Here is a 21,113-nt window from a genome sequence, read left to right on the forward strand (position 1 = left end):
GGCGCCTGGGTGGCTCAGTTGGTTAAGCGACTGCCTTCGGCTCAGGTCATGATCCTGGAGTCCCTGGATCGAGTCCCGCATCGGGCTCCCTGCTCGGCAGGGAGTCTGCTTCTCCCTCTGACCCTCCCCCCTCTCATGTGCTCTCTCTCATTCTCTCTCTCTCTCAAATAAATAAATAAAATCTTTAAAAAAAAAAAAATTTACTTTGAATATGAAGTTTCCAGTCAAGGGAGATTGGTTAAATTTTTCAGAACTTTTTATGTTTTGAAAAAGATTTTATTTGAGAGAGAGAGAGAGTGCGCTTGAGCATGAGCAGGGGCAGGGGCAGAGGGAGAAGCAGGCTCCCAGCTAAGCAGGGAGCCCATGTGGGGCTCGATCCCAGGACATTGGGATCATGACCCGAGCGGAAGGCAGACGCTTAATGGGCTGAGCCACCCAGGCGCCCCAGAACTTACTTTTTAAAAAAGTAGTTTTAAATAATTAATATATGTAGTTAAGAAAAGTAAAACATAATTGCTGCATACTACTGAAAAATATCTATCATTGGGGGGCGCCTGGATGGCTCAGTCGTTAAGCGTCTGCCTTCGGCTCAGGTCATGATCCCAGGGTCCTGGGATCGAGCCCCACATCAGGCTCGCTGCTCCGTGGGAAGCCTGCTTCTCCCTCTCCCACTCCCCCTGCTTGTGTTCCCTCTCGCTGTGTTTCTCTCTGTCAAATAAATAAATACAATCTTTAAAAAAAAAAGTCTATCATTGGGGCACCTGGGTGGCTCAGTTGGCTGAGTGTCTGACTCTTGATTTCAGCTGGGGTCATGGTGTTGGGTCCTGAGATTGAGCCCTCTGTCGGGGGTCTGCGCTCAGTGGGAGTCTGCTTGGGATTCTCTCCCTCTGCCCCTCCCCTTTCTCACATGCAAGCTCTCTCAAATAAATAAATAAATATTTTAAAAATATAATTTCTTCAGCTCTGATTACTCTAGTTATCTGTAGATAAGAGAAATGCTAGTCCATTATTTATAGAACAGTGGAAAAGTACTAGTGTAGGAGTTCTTCTTGCTGCTTACAGAATCTGTGGAGTCCCAGGTCATAAAGGTGCACATACACATATAAAACAAAATTTTGAAGTTTTAAAGGGTTTATAAATTCATGGACTTCCCTAGGGAAGTTCTATGTTAAAGATATTTTTTGTATAGAAATTTTTTACCAGCGGGCGCCTGGGTGGCTCAGTCGTTAAGCGTCTGCCTGTGGCTCAGGTCGTGATCCCCGGGTCCTGGGATCGAGGCCCGCATCGGGCTCCCTGCTCCACGGGAGGCCTGCTTCTCCCTCTCCCACTCCCCTGGCTTGTGTTCCCTCTCTCGCTATCTCTCTCTCTGTCAAATAAATAAATTAAAAAAATTAAAAAAAAAAAAGAAATTTTTTACCAGCAATTTGATGGATTTCAGTATATTCACATAAGTTATATTTCATAGAAAAATTCTACCTTTTTTAAATGGGGGGAGAGGTAATAAGTTTCTGTTTCTGTGTAGTTTCCTAGTCAAGGATCTAATTTGGCAAGATCGTTAAGTCTTGGAATGTGTATAGTGGTGTGGCTAGTATGGTGTTTTTGGAGTCAGTCAGGTAGACTTGGATTCAGGTCCTGGCACTGCTACTTATTGACTCCCTGGCTGGCCTTGCTGAGTATGTCTCAGAGCTTTTATTATGTGATACACAAAAATAGGATGATGCTATCTACCTTGCAGGATTGTTGTAGGGATTTTAAGAAATAATGGATAAGGGACGCCTGGGTGGCTCAGTCAGCTAAGCGTCTGCCTTCGGCTCAGGTCATGATCCTGGAGTTCTGGGATCGAGTGCCACGTCGGGCTCCATGCTCAGCGGGGAGTCTGCTTCTCCCTCTGCCTGCTGCTCACTCTGCTGGTGATCTGTCTCTCTTTCTGACAAATAAATAAAATCTTAAAAAAAAAAAAATAACCAGAATGGATGTAAAATGCCTATCAGCAGCATGGCAACTGGCACTCAGTAAGTGGCATTTATTATTTGAGTTTATTTATCTTATTTAAAAAAATTTAATTCCAGTATAGTTACCGTATGGTGTTATATTAGTTTCAGATAATCAGTGTAGTAATTCGTTAATTTTCTATATTACTCAGTGTTCATCATAAATATACTCTTAATTCCCTTCCCCTATTTCACCCATCTGTCCGCCTGCTCCCCTTTGGTAACCACCAGTTCTCTATAGTTAAGAATCTGTTTTTTTATTTGTCTCTTTCTTTGTTCATTTATTTTGCTTCTTAAATTCCATATATGAATGTAATATGGTATTTGTCTCTAATTGACTTATTTCACTTAGCATTATACTCTCTAGATCCATCCATATTGTTGCAAGTGCCAAGATTTCATTCTTTTTTATGGCTAATATTCTATTATATCTATATACCACATCTTTTAAAAAATTTTTTTATTTAAGTTCCAGTTAACATACAGTGTAATATTAGTTTCAGGTGTACAATATAGTGATTCAACACTTCCATGTATCACCTGGTGCTCATCACAAGTGCACTCCTTAATCCTCATCACCTGTTTAACTCATCGCCCCCCCTACCCTCTCCCTTCTATACCACATCTTCTTTATCCATTCATCTATCAGTGGACACTTGGGCTGCTTCTATACCTTGGCTATTGTAAATAATGCTGCTGTGAGTGTAGGGGTACGTGTATCCCTTTGAATTAGTGTTTTCATATTCTTTGGGCAAATACCAGTAGTGGAATTACTGGGTCATACGGTAATTGTGTTTTTAATTTATTCAGGAACTTCCATACTATTTTCCACAGTTTTCCCAACAGTGCACAGGGGTTCCCTTTTCTTCACATTGTCGCCAACACTTGTTTCTTGTGTTTTTTATTTTAGCCATTCTGACAGGTGTGAGGTGATAGCTCATTGTGGTTTTGATTTGCATTTCCCTGATGATGAGTGATGTTGAACATCTTTTCATGTGTTATTTTTGTTTATTCAAACTTTCTTATAGTTACTTAGACACATGGACCTTTTTTTTTTAAATCCTTTTTAGGGAAAGGACATTTTAAATGTGTAATCACAAGAATAACCTGTATTTTCAACTGGTTCTAAAGCTGATAAGAAGGAATTGTGATTTTACATTTACATTTTATTTTATTTTTTTAAAGATTTTATTTATTTATTTGACAGAGAGAGACACAGTGAGAGAGGGAACACAAGCAGGGGGAGTGGGAGAGGGAGAAGCAGGCTTCCCACGGAGCAGGGAGGCCGATGTGGGGCTCGATCCCAGGACCCTGGGATCATGACCCAAGCCAAAGGCAGATGCTTAACAACTGAGCCACCCAGGCGCCCCTACATTTACATTTTAAAGTTTTACTGAGTTTGAAAGTTCATGGATAAGAGCTTTATATCTTTATTGTAGGACTTAGTCCTTCCATATATTGTCAAATTCCTAAACATGCAAGTGTCTAAATACTTAGAGTTAGAAATATTACTGATAAGATCCTATTAAATGCTGCCTTGGTCTTTCGGAAATTTCTCATAGAGAAAAGAATGTCCCTTTAAGCTAGGGTGAGGGTTTGGTATTGACCCCAGACTTTGATTTATCTTTGTTATTGTTGGCTTCATTACTGAAGAAGATTAATGAGAGTCCCCTGCAGCCCTTCCCCCACCCCCTAATATGGGGATGATGATACCTACTGATTGCACTAAAAGCACTATGGTACTAATAGTTGGGGTTCAGTAATGGAGCTCTTGAATCTCTCTGTTATGCCATGAGTTAATTGTCTTCAAACTTAAGTTTTTGGCCAAGAAAGCTGGAGGGATTTTTCCTGGTGTTTTGTAGGAAATGAATAAATTAATTTTATTTCTATTAAATCAATAGATACAATCTTTCCTGTAGTGATTTCAAAATGGGGGGAGGGTGGAAGTGTTTGTATGATCCTCAGACTTATAAATATATTCATCAATTACAATTCGTTTTTCTTTCTATTTTACGGAGACTACTGGATAAAACCTGGGGACCATGTGATGATGGAAGTGTCTTGTCAAGATTGTTACTTAAGAATCCAGAATATCAGTGTTTTTGGTTCGGAACATGAAGTGGGTGCTGGAAAAAATTTTACCCAGGATAAAGACTTGATGTCTTTAGGAGGGGAGGCTGAACTCTGTAATGCCCTGGCTAACCTTCAGACCAGTAAACCAGATGCTGTGGAGCAGACATGTATATTGGAATCCACAGAAATTGCTTTGCTTAATAACAACCTCTATCATGAAGGCTTTAAAATGGCAATGAGAAGAGTGTTGTCTTCGTTGACTCCAGAGAAACTGTGTCAGGCCATGGACACTCAGTGTCAGAATGAGATGAGCTGCGGAAATGAAGAGAGTAATTCTGAAGAGAGCATCCCTGAACCTTTCTATGTGTTAGATGTGTCTGAAGGCTTCTCTGTTCTGCCCTTAATTGCTGGCACACTTGGGCAGGTTAAACCTTACAGTTCTGTGGAGAAAGACCAGCATCGTATCACCCTGGACCTCATATCTGAAGCCAATCACTTTCCTAAAGAAACACTCGAGTTTTGGTTGAGACATGTGGAAGATGAATCTGCTGTGTTGCAAAGGCCAAAATCAGACAAGCTGTGGAGTATAATTATATTGGATGTCATTGAGCCATCTGGGCTCATTCAGCAGGAAATAATGGAAAAAGCAGCAATATCCAGGTAAAACACAAAATACAACTTTTGGTTTTTGAGCTTAAATTCATGTCAATTCTTTTAGTTCTTTAATGGCATAGCTGTACAAATGAGTCATTACGTGTGTTCCTTTTCAGGATATGTGACTTTATCCCTTTGTTTTTGTGTGCATGTCATTACTCATTTTTTCATCTAAAGGAACGCCTTCTCTGTAGGTGTGAAGAAGAGAGCCTGCTTTGGGATTGGACTGCCTCTATATAATATAGAGAATTAAGTAAAGATTTATAAGAACGATAAAGATATTCTGTAAATAAGGAAAAATCAAATCTCATCTTTATGATATAAGAAATGCCTTTAATGGGCACCTGGGTGGCTCAGTCAGTTAAGCATCTGCCTTTGGCTCAGATCATGATCTCGGGGTCCTGGGATTGAGCCCTACGACAGGCTCCCTGCTCATCGGGGAGCCTGCTTCTTCCTCTTCACCCTGCTCATGCTCTCTCTCACTATCTCTGTCACTCTGTCTCTCTCTCAAATAAATAAATAAAATCTTAAAAAAAAAATATCTTTAAGAAACATGTAGTACACATTTGATGGTATATTGGGAGAGCAAAGTGCTTCTTATAAACAAGCCCCAGTCATCTTAGGTCTTAAAATCTTTATTTTATGATACAGTTCTCTCCCCAAGGTATTTTCCCTTCAGTGTTGATTGCTGGAGGCAAACTTGACCCTAATATTTAATATTGAAAGCAAATTTGACTAAACTTCAAGGTCCTTTAGTTGTGCTGTTCAGATCTGAGTGCCTATTGGCCATTTGTATTTCTTCTTTGGAAAAATGTCTCTTCAACTTCTTTGCCAGTTTTTGGGTCAGATTTTTTTTTTTTTAATTGAGTTTTTAGGAATTCTCTATGTAGCTGGATATTAATCCCTTATCACATCACTGACAGATATTTTCTCCCATTCTGTGGGTTGGTTGCCTTTTTACTTTATTGATAATATCTTTTGATATGCAGAAATTTAAATTTTTTATACAGTCCACTTTGTTTTTTGTTTGTTTTACTTTTATTGCCTGTTTTTGGTGTCATTTCCAAGAAATCATTGTCAGATGCTATGGCCTAAAGCCATTCTCATATGTTCTCTTTTAAGAATGTTTATAGTTTTAGGTCTTAAATTTAGGTCTTTGAACCATTTTGATTTAATTTTTGTATATGGCATTCAGTTAGAGCCCAGCTTCAGTCTTTTGACAATAGATACCCAGTTTTCCCAACAACTGTTAGTAGAAAAGACATCCATTCCACATTGAATGGTCTTGACACCCTTGGGAAAAAATATTTTACCATATATGTCAAGGTTTATTTCTGAGGTCTTTAGTTCTATTATCGTTGATGTACATGTCTAGTCTTTATGCCATTACCATCCTATTTTGATTACTGTAGCTTTATAATAAATGTGTTTTTAAGCGACTAATTGTTTCTTTGTCGTGGTAAAAAACAATATTAAATTATATATATCATCTTAACCACTTTTTTAAAGATTTTATTTCTTCAACAGAGAGAGCAAGGGGAGGGGGTTACAGAGGGAGAGGGAGAAGCAGACTCCCCGCTGAGCAGGGAACCAGACACAGGGGGCTCAATCCTAGGGCCCCAGGATCATGACCTGAGCCAAAGGCAGATGCTTAACTGACAGCCACCCAGGCATTCTTCATCTTAACCGTTTTAAACATACAGTTTAGTAGTACTAAGGTGTATTCACATTGTTGTACAGCAGATCACTAGAACTTTTTCATCTTGCAAAACTAAAACTCTATAACCACAAAACACTAATACCCCTTGCCCCCGAGTCCTTGGCAACCACCTTTCCAATTTCTGTTTCTATTATTTTGAGTACTTTAGATACTTCATATGTAGAATCATTTCACTTACCATAATGTCCTTGAGGTTCATCCATGTTGTAACATGTAACAGGATTTCCTTCTTTTTTAAACTGCGTAATATTCCACTGTATAAATATGCCAGTTTCATTAGCCATTCATCTGTTGTTGGACATTTGAGTTATTCTACCTTTTAGCTACTGTGAATAATGCTGCAGTGAAAATGAGTGTATACATCTCTCTCAGATTCTGCTTTCAGTTCTTTTGATACATATCTAGGGGTGCAACTGAGTCATGTGGTAATTCTGACTGAAGTACTGCAGCTTCCTTGGTGCTATGGCAAGTCATGGTACTAGAGCTCACCCTGATGTCCGTCTGTGGTATTGCACACTCTCCGCTCCTTAACCAAGCCAAGTGATCTCCTTTATCTATCAGAGGTCCCCAACCTGACTCCCGTTTTTTTGTCACTGCTTAGGTTCATGCAAGAGAGAAACCAGTCCCTTGGGCAGCTCCCCCCCCCAAAAGTCAGAATGTTATGACGTACATTCCATTCTTCTCGTTTTTCTCCCCAACAAGAAACTGGGAATTGGGAGTTCTCTCTTGATTGTACTGTGCTGTGGGTGCCTGGGGAAGAGACTATGGCAAGTAAATGCGATACATTTTCCTACCATCTTCCATGCAGTTCTTTCTGGCTGTGCACTGGCCTGGGGTACAGGAACCTCTTAACTGGTTTCTGCGTATCTCCCAGAAATAGTTTAGTCTGTGTGTTTTTATTAAGTAAGTGTCTCTGGGGAGAGGTGAGTCGGAGGCTTCCTATTCACCATTTTGCTTATATGGTTATTTTCCCTGTACTTTATGTTTTGAAATTGGGAAATGTAAAACCTCCAACTTTTTTTTTTTTTTTTCAAGATTGTTTTGGCTATTCTGGATCCCTTGAAATTCCATATGAAGTTTAGGATAGAGATTTTTCTATTTTGGTAAAAAAAATGCTGTTGGGGGCGCCTGGGTGGCTCAGTTGTTAAGCGTCTGCCTTCGGCTCAGGTCATAATCCCTGGGTCCTGGGATCGAGCCCCTCATCGGGCTCTCTGCTCAGTCAGAAGCCTGCTTCTCCCTCCCACTCCCCCTGCTTGTCTCTCTGTCAAATAAATAAATAAAATCTTTTTAAAAAAAATGCTCTTGGGATTTCATAGGGATTGCATTAAATCTGTATAGCTCACTTTGAGTAGTATTTACATTTTAACTATTTTTTTCAGTCCATGAATGTGGGATGTCTTTTGGTTTATTTGTATCTTTTTTTAAAAAGATTTTATTTATCTCAGAGAGAGAGAGTGTGCATGCATGCGCAGGAGTGGGGAAGGGGGATGGGGGGTGCAGAGGGAGAGGGACAAGCAGATCCCAGGACCCTGAGCCATGCAGTTGCCCTATTTGTGTCTTTCCAGCAATGTTTGTAGTTTTCAGTTTACAAATCTTTAACCTGTTTGGTTAACTTTATTCCTAAGTATTTTTTTATTTTTTATTCTATTGTAAGTGGGATTGTTTTCTTAATTTCCTTTTTGGGTTGTTCCTGTTAATTATAAAAATACAACTAATTTGTGTGTGTTGATTTTATATCCTGAAACTTTGCTGAATTTATTAGTTGTAACATTTTTATGTGGAATCTTTAGGGCTTCTAAATATATGATGATGATGTCTGTGAACAGAGATAATTTTACTTCTTCATTTCTAGTTTTGATGCCCTTTATTTTTCTTGCCTGATTGCTTCATTTAGAACTTCCAGTGACTATGTTGAATGAAGGTAGTGAAAGTGGGTGTCCTTGTTTTGTTCCTGATCTTAGTGGAAGAGCTTTCAGTCAGTTACATTTTATTTACATGGAACCTTTAAAGGATTTTTAAAAAGCATTTTTGGTTATAAAAACAATTTAGCAGACAATGTGTTCTGTGTGAAGGATTAGTTATTATAGTGGGAAACAACTTATGTAAAACTACCAACTCCTGGGTGCCTGGGTGGCTCAGTTGGTTAAGCGACTGCCTTCGGCTCAGGTCATGATCCTGGAGTCCCGGGATCGAGGCCCGCATCGGGCTCCCTGCTCAGCGGGGAGCCTGCTTCTCCCTCTGACCCTCCCCCCCCATGCTCTCTCTCTCATTCTCTCTCAAATAAATAAATAAAATCTTTAAAAAAAAAAAAAGCTACCAACTCCTCTTCTCCGTGTTTCTTGGTAGGGGGAGGAGTCCTATTGGCAGTTTGAGTGGGACAGTTTTGTTTTTGTTTGTTTGTTTTTTACAGTTGTCCTATGGATTGCAGGATGTTTGGCATCTCTGGGCAGTAAATGCTAGTAGCACCCGTAATCATTGTTTTAACCCAGTATTCTTTTTTTTTTTTTTATTCTTATGTTAATCCCCATACATTATATCATTAGTTTTAGATGTAGTGTTCCATGATTCATTGTTTGTGCATAACACCCAGTGCTCCATGCAGAATGTGCCCTCCTCAATACCCACCCTCCTAACCCATCCTCCCCCTAACCCAGTATTCTTTCAAATACCTCCTGAGTAACAGTGGGGAACCAGTGGTTCTTTCCTTTAGCCCAAGCTGTGGTACAACCTCCTTACCTGGATGGATAGGCTTATCTTGATTCTGGGGACAGAGGTATGCAGATGCTCTCACACAGGCCTCCTCTTTAGCCTCTAACAGAGGTGAGGTCTCATGACTGGTGAAAGGGTGAAATTAGTGATTGGGAGAATAGATTATATCTGGGATAAGGACATCTCTCTCACTGGAACTCCTCCCAGCACCCCCCCCCCCAAAAAACAAGGGAAAACGAGTCATTTCACAGACTTAAGTATTTAGTTTCTAATTACTTTTGTAGTTGTTTTAAAATGTTTAGTCATACTAAAAATACAGGAGAAAGTTTAAATGCTTGGTACTTTTTTTTTTTAATTTAAACCCATTTAAAAACATCTTGTGTTGGGTCACAAGGAAACTGAAGAATTTCTTCTCTTCAGAATTTTTGCCATTTATGGTTAGACTTTTGAGTTGGGACGTATTTTTTCACCCCTAAAGGCACAGATGGTTCAGAAGTATTATTTGGCTGTGCAGAGGATTCCATTGAGGAGTCTGGCAGCTCCAGTGGCACAAGTGACAACAAAACAATGTCAGTAAAGCTAAGCAGAGTTGCAAGGCATTACTGTTTTATCTAAACATAACTAAGAAGCATTCCTGTTAGTGACAGTAATATTGAGTTAAGGATTTGTACAAGATTTTAGATTAAAATAGTAGGACCATGGCCTTTTAAAATAATTTTCATATACTGCCTTTGTGTAATATTTATCTCTGGCATGGTCATAGTACTTCATTCAGCCTTTTCTGACTTTTTAAGTTTCAGCAGATAAAATATTGATATTTTGTTTAGTCTGATTTTCTGAAATGATTTGATGTATTGCCCTCCCTTCCTCTTTCCCATAGATTTTTATGGTTAGAAGGTTGACTTTTAACCTATATGCTTTTTCAGCTTGCAGATTTCATAGTACAGTACCCTCTTGTGGTTATCTGGGGATGGAGGGAATTAGTCAAGCAGCATAAAGCTCTGTGGCTAGTTTGTCATTTGAGATCTTGTGCTCTTGAAAGAAAAATTAGATCTGGTTCCATTTAAGTGGATCACAATTAGCAGATAACTTTAGAAAAATTTAGTAACGTGAATTTTCAGAATTAAACCTTACCCATTTGAGGGAAACAGGTTTCTCCAGTTTTTTGGAAGATAAATTTTTATCTGGTTTGCTAAAGACATAGATGGGAATTTTGTTAAGAGCTGTGTAATTTTACTAATTGTAGAGATTAATTTCTACTAGAATTTACCTAAAATACTAGAAGTTGATAGGAAAGCAGTAATGAAAATAAGCAAAGCATTGGGGTCAGGATGGAGCCCTTTTTAAGGCTGATCTGTAATATATAAGACTTATTACAACATAAATAATCATGTACTTATATTTACTGAAGAGAGACTGTCCTGGTTTAGGATCATGACTTGTCTCAATCAGTCTAATGCCATTATGTTTAGGAATCATCTCTAACTCTCCTTGCTGATTTTATGTTCTTCAGATGACTTATGACATGGCTTCTGATTAGCTAGTTAATCTTTAGGGAGAGCTGTTAGAAGAATAGTTTTTTAGGGGCACCTGGGTGGCTCAGTCAGTTGGGCGTCTACCTTCAGCTCAGATCGTGATCCCAGGGTCCCGGGATCGAGCCCTGCGTCGGGCTCCCTGCTCAGTGGGGAGCCTGCTTCTCTCTCTCCCTCTGCCCCTCTCCCCTGCTTGTGCGCTCTCTCTCTCTCAAATAAATTAAAAAAATCTTAAAAAAAAAAGAACAGTCTTATTGTAAACTTTTCCATCAACTTTTTATTTTGAAATATTTCAAAATTTCAAACTTAAGAAAAACTGCAAGAATAGTAACAGTGAATACAAGACTGTTGTTTTGTCTTTATAACCTTCACTCTTTAACATTTAGTGTGTGTCTCCTTAGAACAAAGGCTTCCCCCCCTACATATCACAGTTAGATCACACTCAGGAAACTTAGCATTGATAAAATACTATTATTTAATATATAGTCTATGTTAAAATTTCCCCTGCTGTCCCGGTAATATCCTATATTTCTTTTTTCTCCCATCTAGGTTCTAATCAAGGGTCCTGCATTGCATTTAGTTGTCATGTCTTGTTATAGTTTGTCATTCTGGTTTTAGATACAGTATTTTTAAATGGTTGAGAGAATCAGTTTAGTAAAAGCCAGAAGAATTAATGATTTGAAACTAATTTAAGAGAAGTGCCAAAGTGGTTTTGAGGAATGGGTGTTTTATAATTTGTCAAGATTTTAATGACCTATTCAGGGAAACTACATAGCATAAAATTTTAGTAACTTGTAGGAAGTATTTTTTTTTAGATCACACAAGTGTCTTGGCAAAACCAAACCTCAGCCTTGTGTTATTATAAATAGATCCTTACTAACTCTATGTATTTAAGAGGAAAAATTTACTATTAAGATACGAAGTCCACTTGTCTATAAATAGCTTGTCCTAGAAGTTCAGGTGGAAACCAGCTTAGAATATTCAGTAAAAATGAGGGATTTAATGTGTGATTGTAAATGTGGCAAATGAAAATAATGACTTGGTTTAAAGTCCTTTAAAGTATCCTCCAAGTCTGCTTCATTTGATGGTGGTAAGTGACCCACTCACCCCCTCATGCTTCTCACAGCTGAGGTGTGAGGAAATAAGATTGTATAGGTGAACATAGGAGCTGTCTTGGCTTAAGAGCCCTAAATTTTACATAGGAACTAATACCTTCCATGGATGTAGCAATAGGAACACTTGGTTACAAGATACACCACCCTCAGGCAAGCCCAAAGATGATACAGCTTCCCATCAGGTGCTTATAGTTTGTTCATAGTTCTTTCAGTCTAAATGTGCTCTACCTTATATTAAGACGCAATTTAAAAAAATCTTTATCCTAAGCAGTGTTGCTGATCACACTAAGACAGCTGACATTCCACCTTTATGGGATTTCCAGGGAAACAAAAGGTGAACCCAAGATCAGTTGTAGGAGGAGAATGGGTTTTGTTAACCCTTTACTCACACGCTTCCTCACATTCTTTACTAGAACATTTGGATTTTTAATTAGATTTTTTTCTTTCAGTGTTTAACTTTTTATTTTGAAATAATTTCAAGCTTACAGAGAAGTTAAAAAATAGTACAAAGAACTTTTAACAACAACAACAAAAAAGAACTTTTAACATATACCTTATACCCAGATGCACAAATTGTTATATTTTGCCACATTTGCTTTATTATTCTCTCTGAACTATTTAGAGTAAGTTCCAGATATCATGTTCTTTTAACCCCTAAATATTTTGGTGTGTATTTCTAAGAACAAGGATATTCATTTACATAACCATCGTACTGTTGTCAAAATCAGGAAGGATGGCCACAATACCTTTATCTAGTGTATAGTCTTACTTAGATTTCACCATTTGTTGCAATAATAGCCATTATAGCTTTTGTTTCTGGTTCAGAATCCAGTTGAGGATCACACATGGCATTTAGTTGTCCTTTCTTTCTTTTTTTTTTTTTTAAAGATTTTATTTATTTATTTGACAGAGAGAGAAACCAGATGAGAGGGGGGAGGGTCAGAGGGTGAAGCCGACTCCCTGCCAAGCAGGGAGCCCGATGCGGGACTCGATCCCGGGACTCCAGGATCATGACCTGAGCCGAAGGCAGTCGCATAACCAACTGAGCCACCCAGGCGCCCTAGTTGTCCTTTCTCTTTAGTCTCCTTAATTCTGGAACAGTTCCTGAGTTTTTCTTATATTAACAGTTTTGAAGAGTGTAGGCCATTTATTTTGTAGAATGTTCCTCATGCTTTGTTTTGTTCTTAATTAGATTTGGATTATCCATTTTAGAGAGGAAGTTACAGAAGTTTTGTCATATTAGGAGGCACATAGTATTGCTTTATCCCATTATTGTTGATGTTAATTTAGATCAGTTGGTTTAAGTTGTATCCACCAGGTTTTTCCACAGTAAATTGCTGTGTTTCCCTTTGTAATGAGTATGTCATTGGGAGGGGGGCAGTACTTTGAGACTTTGTAATCTTTTTCCTAATAAAACTTTCACTCACTAGTTTTAATATCCATTGATGACTCTTCCTAAATCTTAAAGACATATCCATCCAGCCAACTGGTTATTTTTCTCTTTCATGGATCAGCAGCCACCTTGATTTGTTGGGAAATTATTTCCAGTGGTTTACCACTCTGAACTACCAGCCAATAACATACAAGTCTATTAGATTATGTACAATCTGTAGCTCGCCGATTCATTACGATTTAGTTACTGGTATTTATAAAACGTAGGGAATCAAGATGCTTTTAAAAAGATTTTTCCTTCTCTAGGTGTTTGCTACAATCTGGAGGCAAGATCTTTCCTCAGTATGTGCTGATGTTTGGGTTGCTTGTGGAATCACAGACACTGGTAGAAGAGAGTGCTGTTCAAGGAACAGAACGCACTCTTGGATTAAATATAGCACCTTTTATTAATCAATTTCAGGTAAGTGTTTAGAAGTTCAGCCGGGTGGCTGTTACCCACCATCTACATTATCTTTTTCTGTAGTTTTATCGAGTCACTGTGTTTAGCTGGATTAGGATGGTAATCAGTTTCCTAGAGCAAAGGAATTTATGAGTGAAAATGAATCCAGAGATTTAAATAGCCAAGGAATTCTGTTGTTCCTACTGACAAAAGTCTATAGATATTCCTCTGAACCATTGTTACAAGTGAAAAATAGGGTCCTAGGTTTAGTCTTAGGAAAAGGGTGCTTCTTGTCTAAAACAGAAGCAGCCAGAAGAAGACCTGCATTCTAAACTTGAACCCTTAATTACATTTAAACCTCAGGCTAGCAGGCCATAGGTTACTGTAAGCAGCTAATGTCTAGATAGTCAGACTGCTGTGAGTAGGAATGCAGGAGCCTAGGAAACTGGAGCTCAAGGCAAAGGGGCTAGTTGTTATTTGGGAAACAAGGACTCAAGATTTAGTGCTGGCAAAGGCATTAGCAGGAGAATACACATTTGTAAGTTAAAATTGTGTGAGTGGATGAAGTGTCTAGGGGAAGAGGTTTGGTGTTGAAGACAGGTAGGAAGTAGGTGGAATACTGATGTGTAAGCGAAAGCAGAATTTTGGGAAGTAGGATTTGTGTGCAGATTTAAAGAAGTGATATCTCAAACTTTTATCTAACGGCTATGCATAGTAAGCCTTTGAATATGCAGTGAGATCTATGAACAGTACTTGATCAACAAATGTAAGTTTGTTGAGAAAATGCTTTTTTTCCAGGGCTGGCTAAATGAGATCTTAGAGTTTGTTTAATCTCAGATTTTTGGAGAGTTTAATAAGGAGAATACACTTAGCAGAAGACAGACGTTTAGGGGCACCTGGCTGTTTCAGTTGGAGTGTGTGACTCTTAATCTCAGAATCTACATGTTGGGTATAGAGATTACTAAAAAATAAATCAACTTTAAAAAAAAGAAGTTTTAGTTGTTTGTGTGGTTCAAAAATACCACCCTCTCCTTTCTAGCTTATTCCCTCTTGATGTTGATTTTACAATTGTTTGATTCCATCAGAATCTATGGTATTTTGATCCCTCCATCTTTTCACTGTATTTTCTGTTTTAGATCCTCCTTCCTTAATAGTTTGTATTCCATGGTCCATGTACTTTTCAAATATCCCTTCTCTTCAGTTTTTCTACTGGCCTGGGAAGATCCTACCTTGGTTAAATCCAGCTTTCTGCCCTCTCTATGCCAGTACTCCTACAGTTGAATATGCAGACTTTGGTCTCACTTCAGCCTGTGACTACTCATCCCAAGAGGCAACTTGCCTGGTAGTTTTACATTTTCTGGTCCACCTACCCATTTTCTTAGATGATACTGTCTCTTCTTTTCTAATATGATAATTATCTGTTACACAGACAACTGAGTGAACCAATGAAACAAAATGAGAGGTGGTAAAATAAACTATACAGTAGTCCTCTCTTATCTATGGGGGATACTTTCCAAGACCCACAATGAAAACCACCGATAGTACTGAACCTATCTATACTGTTTTTCCCTAAACATACACCTATGATAAAGTCTAGTTTATAAGTTAGGTAGAGTAAGAGATAACAATAATAACTAAAAATAGAATAATTATAATGTACTGTAATAAAACTTATGTGGATGTGGTCTCTCTTTCAAAATAGCTTATTGTACCGTATTCACCCTTCTTGTGATGACATGAGATGATAAAATGCCTCCCTAGTGAGATTATGTGATGGGAATGATAGAGGTGTTAGTTAGGTTACTATTGACTTGACACTTTGTCAGGAGGAGGATCCTCTGCTTCCGGACCTTGGTTGACTGCTGGTAACAAACCATGGAAAGTGAAATCACAGATAAACGGGACTACTGTACAGAAAACAACAGAAATTTATTCTTTCAACAAATGTCTGCCATATATATGCTACTTTAGTTTAGGTTTTGGGAATATAGCTGTGAATCTAAGATAAGTTCCTGCACTCCTGGAGCTAGGATTCAAATTGACAAACAAGAGATAGATAATAAACAAGTAAAAAAATGAGAATGATGATGGTTAAAAGTGCTATGGACATAAAGCAGGTTAAGAGAGAGGGAATGGGGGTAGGTGATACACTATTTTATATAGGTGATAACTAAGGAAAGGACTCATGGATAAGTGATATTTAGGTAGGGAACTGAAGAAATAAGGAAGCAAGCCATAAACAAGTCAAAGGAGCAAAAAGTGCAATGGCCTGAGGGAGGAGCATGACTGGAGTGTTCAGAAACAGCAGGTAGATGAAAGATGCAGTCAGAAAAGTATTAGGAGCTAGATCTTGTAGAGCCTTTGGTTCTATAAAGACTTTGACTCTGAAAGGGGTGGAAGACACCTGGAGGGTGTTGAACAAAGGAATGACATGGTATATCTTGTTGTTTTGAAAGTTATGTTTTGAAAGAAGTAAACCACTTGTGAGAGCAGGCAAAGGCATTACCACAGTAATCCAGGTGAGAGGTGGTAGTGACTTAGGTGTTCCAATTGTAGAGACATTTGAAGGTAGGTTGTGGTATATTGGGTGTGGGGTACAAGAGCACCTGGAAGGATAGTTACCATCTACTGAAATGGGGAAAATAGCAGGAGGATCAGGTTGTGTTTATGTGTTTGCGGGATCGTTGAACAGTAGGATAAGAATTCAGAGAAAGATTGAGGCTAGAGATAAAATTTGGTACTTAAATTTGGTAGATGGTATTTAAAGCCTGAGTGAAATCACCTTGGGGGTATATAGAAAGAACTGAACTCTAGAGAATTCATGAAATGATGAGTTCTAGATGGGAAATGTAAGAATTAGCACAGATGCCAGGAGTGGCCAGGAGGCTAGGTTGAGAAACAGGAGTGAGGACAGACTATGAGGGATTAGAAGGCATGTGATGAGAGGTAACAGGAATCTACAGCTTCTTCTGGTGACTGATACAAACGAGGATAAAGGGCAATGAGTCCTGGAAATGGCATGGAACTACTGTGTTTTTATGGCAGAGGTTGGATGCCTTCAAGGATGCCCAGGGAGAAGTTGGTAGATCTGTGTCCACTGTTTCACCATGCACAGTTGCTCTCTAATATTTTACTCAAAGGCAAGAGGGCACTTTCAAAACAAGTTTCCTTTTTATTTCAAATGAAGAGGCTAAAAGTTACTAGTAGGAACGTTCCATTGATATTAAAATTGATGGAACACATTATAGCAGTGGCTCTCAACTTCGACTGAACTTTCAGAAGTACTGATACCTGGATCCCAACTCCAGATCTATCTAAGGTGTGGCCTGAGCAGTTGGGGCTTTTAAAGAGCTCTTTAGCGGGCGCCTGGGTGGCTCAGATGGTTAAGTGTCTGCCTCCGGCTCAGGTCATGATCCCAGGGTCCTGGGATCGAGTCCCGCATTGGGCTCTCTGCTCCTTGGGAGCCTGCTTCTCCCTCTGCCTCTCTCTCTCTCTGTCTCTCATGAATAAATAAATAAAATCTTTAAAAAAAAAAAAAAGCTCTTTAGCTGATTTTAACTTGCAGCTAAAGTTGAGAACCATTGCTTTCTAGAAATAAACTTTATTTTCCAAATAAAGTCCACTATTATTTGGTTGAATTTGGCATATTTTCTCAAATAATACAGTAATTTAATATTGTACTATTTGCTTATTAGTTCGTCTTTCACACATAAGCATATCCTGGGTTTAAAATTTTTGGAGCTGTTTGGCTTAAGTAAAAATTTAATTTGCGTTCATCCAAGCAAAGAATTTGTAGATAATTGAAACCATAGCAAATTATTTAACCTGCCTAAACCTTGGTTTGTTCATTCTTCTTATAAAACTGGAATCATGAAACTGCTTATGCCTTAAGGTTGATAAGGGAATTAAATGAGGTATTAGATGTAAAAAGCGTATCATACTGATGCAAGTATGAAGTAAGTACCTGAGGGTACTTGGCCACAAAAAGAATTGAGTAAAAGTGAAAAATTTGTACTTTGTCTAGGTACCTATACGCGTATTTTTGGATCTTTCCTCATTGCCCTGTATACCTTTAAGCAAGCCAGTGGAACTCTTAAGACTAGATTTAATGACTCCATATTTGAACACCTCTAACAGAGAAGTAAAGGTAATACAAAATGATTATTCTTGTCATATTCAGAATTATCTTAAGCTAGGTAATACTTCATGTACACAAAATAGTATTAGCCACTTTTTTTGACGATTTAAATGTTATTTTTTTTCTAAACAATATCCAAAAATGAGCTTGGGTAAATACTAGTGAATACAATAGATTGGTATTAATTTGAATTGGGTGATTAAATTTTATAAAATTTGGAGCTAAAATTGACTAAAAAGACAGACTTACTTATCCAAGTCTACTCTATTTACTCTGATGAAATTTTCATGATTTCTTAATTTTCATAGGTACACATTTGTAAATCTGGACAAGTGACTGCCATTCCCTTTTGGTATCATATGTACCTTGATGACGAGATTAGGTTGGATACTTCAAGTGACGCCTCCCACTGGAAACAAGCTGCAGTTGTTTTAGATAATCCCATCCAGGTGGAAATGGGAGAGGAATTAGTACTAAATGTCCAGCACCACAAAAGCAATGTCAGCATCACAGTAAAGCAGTGAAGAGCAGTTTTCTAATGAAAAACTGTCCAGGTAGAGCAGCAAGTACACAGTTCTGGTCTGAATTAGTAGTGGGATTGTAATCATAAAATGGGGATACGTGTAAAGATTTAATTCCTTGTAATGGTCAAATATTTTTTTTTAAATTAATAAAGTATATTTAAAAGATTCTAAAGAGGAGCATTATTACAAAGATACTGCTGCAGACTTCCTTTCCAAAAAAGGCTGTCATTAATTTTTCAAGTTAGCGAAGTTTGTTTTTATTGCTTGGTTATACTTAAAATGGTTTCAATTTTGTTTAATAGAACTTTAGTCTACACTCTAAAGCTATAAAGATAAGGGATTTGAGTCCCATCTTCATTGTCCTGTGCCAGTAAGTAAGGCAAAACTTTTAATTTTTAAGGCATCTTGGCTTTTTTTAAGTCTAAACTTCTTAAATGGGATACATCAGAAAGTTGGGGCTTCCACTAAAGACTGAGGGTTATGGTTACCTGTAAATTCCAAGCTTGCTTCTTTTAAATACCGTACTTTTGAAACTCCTTGGGTTTTTGTGTTTTGAGAATGCAAACTTTTGAATTAAGAATTTAAGCTATCAGCTGAATTTGTTGAGAGAGTAAAAGTTAGGGATGAAGTAAAATCTCTAAGAGGCAGCATTTTTCCTGGTCTACTTTGGCAAAGAAAATTAAACTGGTAAATTCAAGAAAGCGCTAAACCTAAACCAGTTTTTTTAAAGTTTTGATCTGGATGCGCAGTAAGAAATATATAATAATTGGCCCAATTTTTAAAGACTTGCAACAGGGAGATTAATAAGGAAGATTATCGTGCCTTGTATATACTGTGTGCTCTTTTTAAGTAAGCCACAAAGAAAATAAGATGCACCTTCTCTCTACATTGCCTATTCTCATTGCCTCTAGTATTATACTACCCTGCTTTACCTTCAATAGAAATGTTTGTAAGAGTGGACGGAATAAAGACTTTGCATCTAATTACTGTGAACCAGTACATAAATGTGAATGTGTGCATAAATATATGAAGCAAAGATTTTGAGAAAATATTTATTCTTGCTATTTGTAACATCCTACTCTCGCACTTTCTAGATTTTCAGTAAATGTTAAAGATGACCCAGTGGGTTGTGATTAGCAATTAGAGAAACTCCATCCTAAGTAATAAATGTCTCCGAAATAGCACCTGCATGTCTGCTGGCTGTGGTTTAATGAATAATTAAGACTACTCAGCCTAGCTTTGTTTGCTGACCCCCTTAATAGCACAGAGGAGAAGTAGGCTCCATTGCTATCACAAGTTTCTTATTTATTCTCCTAGTCTTCTACCCAGCTTATTCTTTTCATCTCAAAGTCATGGATAATCTTATTACTAGTGTTGTAAATAGGATTTTTAGGTAGTAGTTGCTTTAAAGATTAGTATCGGGTCCTAGCTATTTCTCCTAAAGGAATAGAAGATACAGGTATCTTTCATTGTAGGTATATAATTTTTAACCTTTAATCTTTTTGGACTTACTTCTTTTTTGCTGTGCCTCTAATTAAGAACTTTTTGTAAAAACATTAAGGGTTTATGTTTAAAGAATGAGAGACAAAACATTAAGGGTTTATGTTTAAAGAATGAGAGACAAAAAATTGCAGAAAATAAATGATAAATTCTTATTTATTGAAAGACATCCAGTTGAGAAATAGAGAAATAATTGTTAGGTAGGCATATATGGCACATGATTAGAGTTCCACTAATTCATATTTCCAAATTACACTTTCTGCTAAATCCAGAGCATTATATTCATGCAGCAGTGGTAGGAAGCATTGATTTTTTTTTTTTTTTTTAATGTCCATCCTCTTGATAAAGCAATGTAACATTAGGAACATTTAGTAGTCATCTTCTACCATTTGAGTATGTGATACTCTAATGTTAAGAAATCAAGTATAAGTCTAGGATATTTAGACTGATTATTTGTGATATACAAAACTCAAGTCAGTTATATAAATCCAGTAGTTGTACCTGGCTTTCACCTTCTTTATGTTGAAATTTTCCATCATTTATGGCTTGTCCCAAGCACAAAATCCTGAGCAATGGGATACCAGGTAATGAAATCATGGTAGCAGGAGCAATGCTTTTGCACATTGTTCAGGAGGCCACGGATTTATCTATAAGTTCTTTTTTCTCTTCTGTAGTATCATTACATATTTCATCAGATATATTAGCTGTAGTAGGTGTAGTCTGGGGAGTCACAGTGTGTCCAAACCCTTGGTAGTGACCCATGGGTGAAGGTGGTACAGAAGAGGCAACAGAAATTGCATCTTGTGAGGATGAGGATAACAAGCTTGTATGTTCATTTTGATCTTGATCCTCAGGAAAAAACTTTTTCCTAGGATGTCCCATGACTGTCCTTCCTTTAAAGTAATAGAAAGGTTTCCAAGTTAGTCAAAAGTTATTTTTACCACTATAAACTTACCATGCTAGGAATAAGTCCCCCCTCCCATCTCTCACTTTGAAGAGCTTTACAGGTACTGCTTTAAACAGTCTTTTAATCTCTTAAACAGCTTCTAAATTGCCCTAGCAGGAGAACTACAATTATCTATTTGGATGAATGAAATGGCTGGTACTTACCAACATGCCTTACTTGTTCAGAAATATCATCCCTAATATCTGAAACATCCCACATAGCAAGAAAGGAATCAAAGCATGAGCCCTCTTCTGCTTCTTGGACATATGGTTTATATGAGAAAGTGTAGTGATGAGCAATAGCAGCAAGGAACATCTCAATACAGATGATAAAGTCCTATAATAACAAAAACAAAAATAGCAGCCATCTTTCAGCTTAAA

The 21,113-nt window shown here is 37.8% G+C and overlaps 2 protein-coding genes and 1 long non-coding RNA gene across 7 annotated transcripts in view; 1 reads left to right on the forward strand and 2 right to left on the reverse strand.

The window, feature by feature from the left end:
* The window catches only part of PRMT9 (protein arginine methyltransferase 9), a 69,146-nt gene that overhangs the window by 19,034 nt on the left and 28,999 nt on the right, over positions 1-21,113 (forward strand). For 3 of the 5 annotated variants that reach the window (XM_081811791.1, XM_006737823.3, XM_081811793.1), the window contains 4 exons: positions 4,010-4,724; positions 13,493-13,646; positions 17,650-17,772; positions 18,072-19,280. In XM_081811791.1, the coding sequence (XP_081667917.1) occupies positions 4,010-4,724; positions 13,493-13,646; positions 17,650-17,772; positions 18,072-18,287 (1,208 nt within the window). In that variant the 3' untranslated portion in view covers positions 18,288-19,280. Of the gene's footprint in view, positions 1-4,009; positions 4,725-13,492; positions 13,647-17,649; positions 17,773-18,071; positions 19,281-21,113 lie in introns of those variants that run through there. The other 2 variants (XM_031032986.2, XM_081811792.1) reach the window with 2 other exon arrangements.
* Positions 8,914-21,113, reverse strand: part of LOC145720100 (uncharacterized) — a 205,491-nt gene continuing 193,291 nt past the window's right edge. The window contains exon 2 of the long non-coding RNA XR_014142827.1: positions 8,914-9,067. This is a non-coding gene — a long non-coding RNA (uncharacterized LOC145720100). The remainder of the gene's footprint in view (positions 9,068-21,113) is intronic.
* Positions 19,926-21,113, reverse strand: part of TMEM184C (transmembrane protein 184C) — a 28,299-nt gene continuing 27,111 nt past the window's right edge. The window contains exons 9-10 of the mRNA XM_006737822.3: positions 20,898-21,069; positions 19,926-20,680 (exon numbers count right to left, since the gene is read on the reverse strand). Of these exons, the coding sequence (XP_006737885.1) occupies positions 20,415-20,680; positions 20,898-21,069 (438 nt within the window). The 3' untranslated portion in view covers positions 19,926-20,414. The remainder of the gene's footprint in view (positions 20,681-20,897; positions 21,070-21,113) is intronic.

This window comes from Leptonychotes weddellii, chromosome 2 (assembly GCF_054177405.1).
Source record: "Leptonychotes weddellii isolate Sample4059 chromosome 2, ASM5417740v2, whole genome shotgun sequence".
NCBI lineage: Eukaryota > Metazoa > Chordata > Mammalia > Carnivora > Phocidae > Leptonychotes > Leptonychotes weddellii.